The sequence below is a fragment of the Xenopus tropicalis genome, chromosome 9 (genome assembly GCF_000004195.4).
Source record: "Xenopus tropicalis strain Nigerian chromosome 9, UCB_Xtro_10.0, whole genome shotgun sequence".
NCBI lineage: Eukaryota > Metazoa > Chordata > Amphibia > Anura > Pipidae > Xenopus > Xenopus tropicalis.
This window is the reverse complement of record NC_030685.2, coordinates 13,866,585-13,872,497: the sequence shown is the minus strand read 5'-3', so window position 1 is coordinate 13,872,497 and position 5,913 is coordinate 13,866,585. Positions and strand designations below refer to the sequence as shown.

Sequence of the window (5,913 nt, the reverse complement as noted above, 5' to 3'; positions counted from 1 at the left end):
CCATTACCTAACCACTTTACTAAAAGTTGTGGTGTTACCTTATATAGCAGAAAATGACAGTCTACTTATATCAAGATTTGCTAACAGAATAGTACTATTAATTACTGTGATTTATAGTGATATTTACCTGCCAGTTTGTTGACTGGCTTGTCCACCTGTCAGTTAACTTTTAGTATTTAGTATATTCTGAACCAGTTTGCGATTTGTCTTCATTTTTTATAATTTTTGGTTTTAAATGATGTAGCTTTTTACTCCGTAACGCTCCAGTCTGGCATTTTAACAGCTATATGGTTGCTAGGATCCAGATTACTTTAGTAACCAGGCAACTGGAATATGAATAGGAGCGGGTCTGAATACAAAGATAAGCAATAAAACAACAAAATTTTAGCCTTAAAGAGCAATAGTTTAGGGCTACTGGGGTCAGCGACCTCCATGTGAAAACTGGTCAGAAAAGGAAAGGAAATAATTCAGAAACTAGAAAGAATACAGAATGAAAATGTGCTAGGAAATGCCCATTCTATAACATATTAGGAGGTGGACTATACCTTTAATGAACTTTCCCTTTAGCAACAAAGAACAATGCAGTAACTGTTTCTTTGGTATCCATATTAGTCATATTTAGCTACTAGCATTATTTTACACCATTTTACCACCGGCCAACATGGGTAAACAACTTGGCAGCATATTAAGCAGTATATGGAGGCCTCCCAATGAACTGCCAAACACCCAGCCAGATATCTATTTGGCAGCTTTGAAGACTCCATTGGACAAGAACCACATCTGTGAGTGACAGGTTTCTATAGGCCAGCAATAGGATCAGCCTGATTTGGACCAGCACACAGTTAAGGTGGCCATACACGGGCCGATTCTAGCTGCTGATATCAGTCCCTAGACCAATTCGGCAGCTTATCAGCCCGTGTATGGGCACTAATGACGGGCCTGCCTGACCCACACCTGGCCTTAAATCGGGCAGATCTCGATCGGGCAGGTTTGATTCTTAGTCGGATCGGGGACCGCATTGGCTTGTTGATGCGGCCCCCAAACCGACGGACGCCTATGCCCGTCGTTCTAATTCGATCGTTTGGCCCTGGCCCAAACGACCGAATTAATGCGATATCGGGAGAAGATTCACTCGCTTGGCGACCTTACCAAGCGAGCAGGTCCTAGCGTGTATGGCCACCTTTTGTTTGTTGACAAGTGAATTAACACAGAGCAGGAAGACTGGGGGCAGCTGGGTAATCAGACATGTCTGACAAGCAGTATCCCACAAACAGCAGTTGAAGGAGCTTGCTGTCCAACAGCAGCAGGAGGGCTGCAGGCTGATGTATATACTGAAAACAATCACACTTGGGGGGGAAGGATGGGTTGTAATAAAAGCCACATGCTTTGTACCAATGTCCTATAACCCATAGCAATCAATAAGCAGGTAGCATTTATCATGCCCCTGTTTCAAAGCAAACATGTGACTGGTTGATAGTCCATTTAGGCCAGATATCTGTGCATACAGGCTATGCATGAACCAAGCAGACAATCAGAGAACAGCACAAAAAGTAGATATCTGCGCTAAAGCCTATAAGCCATGCCTTACAGGTCGGGGATAAAAGTCCTCCTGCTGTTGTGCACTACAAATCCCAGCATGCTTACCTGTACTGAGTGTCTGTATGTTCTACAGGACTAGTTCCTGTCTCTTGCTTCCCCATGAATACTGCATTAACCTAGCAGAGGGCTAATAAAAAGACTTCCAATCATAGTTTGTAGAATATAATAAAATTTTATTATATCGAAATAAAAAAAAAGAGCTGTAAAATAAAGAGTGTACAACCCTGCACACAAGTGTGGGTGATATGAAACGATTTAAAGATGCCACGGCAGAGACTGGCATGAAAGGAAATATGAGGCACAATAGTATACTGCTTGGCAGCGTTCATTAACTGAGGAGAAACAGCCCTTGTTGGCAGGGTAATCTGAGATCTGAGGGGGGTGCCATTCTCTGCCTGTCACTCTGGCTGAACACTACATTGTATTGGAAGTCGCACTGGATGGTGACTAGCTGGTGATTTGCTCTACCTGATGGGTACATTGATAAGAGCATTAGTGCTCTGCATGGTCTCAAGAGGGATTCACCCAGGGGGTCTTTGGTTATTGGTGAGAACAGTGCATTACAGAGGACATGCTACTTGGCTGTGGGCACAATTCGTGAGTTGATTTTGAAGACGTATCAGGGATCTGTATTTTGAGGCATAATTAATTCATGGGCCTATCTGACCCACAGAAATGCCATCACATATCAGTTCCCAGTACCGAGACACTGCCTCTTTGCTGGCTTCTCCTGTGTTGTTGGATCACAATTTTCACTCTCTGATACTGTTTCTCCCCTTTCCAAAGTTTGGCTGAATGCACCTTCCTTGTTATAATCACGGCTCTGATCCAGTTTAACTCCCCCTTTACTCTGAGTGTTACTATGTGGCAATTGTCCATTGTTTTGTACTTGATTATCAGCAACCTCTTTTTCTCCCTTCTCGGTGGGTGTCTTGTCCTCCAGCCTGTCTCTGTCGGAGGGCAATGTAATTCTTCCGCGCTTCACGTAATGCTGCACTCGCTCTTCCAGACCTTGGCAGAGATGTCTCTTCATAAGAGGGGTATAAGAGCGAGCGCTTACTCCTTCGACCAGGCCGCCACTAAGATCACAAACTGTAGGCTTACATAGGTTCCATGGAACAAGATCCTGACCTATGACATCAAAAAGGACGGAAATTACATCACACAACAATCTTTATTTATGGCGTAGGGGCCCAAACATAACATTTTGCATAATTAAGACATAGGCAATGCAGACAGCTGTCAAACATGGATGATTCACTGGATGATGTACTGGAGAAATGGAGAATGTTATATGAAATATGGATGACGTCGCTACCTGTTTCCAAGGAGATGGGTATGTAGTCCAGGCCACCGATGGCCATAAACAGTATTTGAGTCTTCACCGCTTCTTGTGTCCACAGTCGTTGTAGGTGAGATACAGTCAGACTCTGAGCTTCCTTCTCTGATACCCACTGCACATCATCAAAGTGGCAGTTGTACAGCACCAATGGAAACTCCACCGCCATACTGAGGAACAAAATAGGGATATAAAAAAAAAAGCATAAGAGAAGATTGTGTGCTACTGGGCATCTGCCTTGGGCTACTAAAAAAGACAAAAACATTCTGTGCCATATTTCTAACCTTATCTCTAAGCTTTAGTTCCCCTTTAAAGGCTTATCTAAAGGTCCCCATACACGGGCCGATAGTAGCTGCCGATATCGGTCCCTTGGACCAATTCGGCAGCTAATCGGTCCGTGTATGGGCACTCCCAACTAGCCTGCCCGACCAATATCTGGCCTCAAATTGGCCAGATCTCGATCGGGCAGGTTAGAAAACCTGGTCGGATCGGGGACCGCATCGGCTCGTTGATGTGGTCCCCGAACCGACTGCCCCATTGCCGCAATATAATCTGATCGTTTGGCCCCAGGGCAAACGATCGGATTATTTTTTTTTTTTTACTACAAGCTCCCCGATATCGCTCACCCGTAGGTGGGGATATCGGGGGAAGATCCGCTCGCTTGGCGATCTCGCCAAGCGAGCGGATCTTACAGTGTATGGGGACCTTAAGTCATAGCAGTGCTGAAAAGACTATCAACCACGCAGGGTAGTCTCAGTCTGCACAAGTCCATAATTTAACGTTTCAGGCTACATTTTTCAATCACATTTTTGGCTACAGGCCCTCAGGTGGGATGGCTACAGGGAGTGTTCTTCAGCTTCTTCTGTAGATAATAACATAGAAGTAATTCAAGGGCAACTTCCCCAAGATGCTATCCTCTCATGACTCCATCCAGTAAAAAAAGCACCAAGGACTCTTAGATCCAAGACAAACATGCCCAGTTTTATGAATAAGTGTTACAGCACCTATATGGTTAAGTTAAGTCTTTAAAATGGGTAAACAACTCGTTCCACAAAATCCACTGGTATTTGGCACCTCTGCATAGGTTTCTGGAATGGACAGCATCAATGTATGCCCACTAAATAATATTAAATATCATGACCCTGCCCCATCTTACTTGTATTGGGGTTTGCGCGGGTTCTTTGCCACATCCAGCAGTTCTGTGATCACTTCAGGTTTCTCTTTCCCTTGGCCGACAAGAAACAAGACTCCCATGATGCACCTGACTTGATGGTAGAGAAAGGCAAGTCCTGTGATCTGCAAACGGTAGAGCTGAAATGGCCCCATGTCCCCTGGAATCTCAGGGACAGGCTCTACTCTGGCACTAAGAACAGTACGAATAAAGTTCATGACTCCATTGGCGACATCCATCTTGCACAAGTTTCGGAAATCATGGGTTCCCTCCAGCAACCGAGCAGCTTTGTCCATGGCTTCCACGTCGAGTTGCGCACAAGGAAACAAGTATCGATAAGTGCGGGAGCGGCAGCTGAAGCGAGCGCTAAATGACGGTGGCACTGCGGCCCAGCTTAACACGCGGATATCTGGTGGAAGCACACGATTCAGGATGTGGACATACCGTATCTCAGGTTTGCCTTCGCCACTGCATCGCAGATCAAGAGAGATCACCTGGTAAGAAATGGAGCAGCCCATAGTGTCAACAGGACTGACATTTTTTGTCTCTTGCTCATTATCAGGGGCTTTACCATAGAGGAAGCTCTTTTACTTAGGGCCTTTCTGGGTTCCAGGAGTGTAGGGGGCCCAGAAGGGAACTAAATAAATGAACAATTTCAATATAACTTGGTTGAACACTAATGTTTACTAATGTTTTGGGATCCCTAAATTCAATTTGCTGTGGGGCCCAGTAACATCTAGTTATCCTAGCTATATCTCACCTGTCCCAGTGCACTGACTCCTCGGTCCGTTCTGCCGCAGCGATGATAGTTGGAAGTCTGCCTGCTTTCCACCAAACGTGTCTTGATGAGCGCATTAAACACAGTCTCCTCCACTGTATTCTTTGTGTTTTCTTGGCTAGCGAATCCCTGGTAACCCCAGCCCAAGTAGGCCAATCGCAGGGCCACATGCTGCTTTGGGTGTGCAGAGAAATCAAAGGCACGCTGCAGTCGCTGTTTCTGTTTTGTGTGGCTTGGCCCTTGCACAACCCCCTGAGGTGGGGCCTCTCCTCTGCACTGTTCCTCAAGCCGAAGCACTTTATCCTCCAGCTCTCGTACCCTCTGTCGCAGCTGCGTCACTTCATCTTCCTGTGACATCGTGACAACGCCACCTACACAAAACAAAAACGGTCACTGCGCTAAAACTTACACTCAAACTGTTCAACGCATCTCCCCATCCGATAAGTTTCACCATTTTCTTTTCACTGATTACTGATCACTTAATCAGTATACTATATTAAAGCATTCCCCTTTGATATGTATATAGTACATAAAGGCTTGTTAATAAAGCTTGTTGGGGCCTTTGATAACATGAGGAGGGGGGGATTTCTGACAAATGAAGAATGTGACGGTATAAATGTGTTCTATGAATTTCAAGGGCAAAGAAAGCTGCAGTAAGGGCTGAATTACCCACACAGACTGTCAGCTCTGCAGAAACCTTATACCTTTACGGTTATTAAGAGAATCACTAAGTGCAGGGCAAGGGGAGCTGGGAAAGGAGGCAGGGCAACTCATACACTGAAAGTCAAGCTATATGGCCGCTTCCTGCTGCACTGACTGTACTGCCTTTCTGCACAGCACTCTCCCTACTCAAACCACAGGGATTCATGTACTTTCCCAACCTCCTCACTATATGGCCTTATTTCCAGCAACACCGTTTTACTTTTCAGGCGCTTTCAATATTACCGATCACGTGTCGCACCAGCGTCCGCTACCGCTTCCGGCTCAGCCCAGTGACGTCAGAGCCAGTAACCAGGCGACCGAGCA

The 5,913-nt window shown here is 45.6% G+C and overlaps 1 protein-coding gene across 5 annotated transcripts; it reads right to left on the bottom strand.

Moving 5' to 3' along the window:
* Nucleotides 1–1,751: 1,751 nt before the first annotated feature.
* Nucleotides 1,752–5,885, bottom strand: pus3 (pseudouridine synthase 3). Of its 5 annotated transcripts, none has more exons than NM_203638.1 (5): nucleotides 5,833–5,885; nucleotides 4,870–5,258; nucleotides 4,095–4,603; nucleotides 2,918–3,108; nucleotides 1,752–2,730 (listed from the first exon to the last, which is right to left on the bottom strand). In NM_203638.1, exons 2-5 carry the CDS (start codon nucleotides 5,242–5,244, stop codon nucleotides 2,288–2,290), a joined length of 1,518 nt encoding a protein of 505 aa, NP_988969.1. In that variant the 5' UTR covers nucleotides 5,245–5,258; nucleotides 5,833–5,885; the 3' UTR covers nucleotides 1,752–2,287. The 5 variants fall into 5 exon arrangements, with proteins under 5 accessions (NP_988969.1, XP_012825700.2, XP_012825701.2 ...); XM_012970246.2 differs by having other exon boundaries at nucleotides 5,769–5,846; XM_012970247.3 differs by lacking the exon at nucleotides 5,833–5,885 and adding an exon at nucleotides 5,664–5,722.
* Nucleotides 5,886–5,913: the final 28 nt, after the last annotated feature.

Coding starts and splice junctions, on each gene's coding strand:
- pus3 (XM_012970245.2), bottom strand. CDS start 5,661: ATGAGTTGCCCTGCCTCCTTTCCCAGCTCCCCTTGCCCTGCACTTAGT. Junction 3,109..4,094: donor CCGCGCAAACCCCAATACAA/GTAAGATGGGGC, acceptor TTTGTTCCTCAG/TATGGCGGTGGAGTTTCCAT. Junction 2,731..2,917: donor ACCCATCTCCTTGGAAACAG/GTAGCGACGTCA, acceptor TTGATGTCATAG/GTCAGGATCTTGTTCCATGG.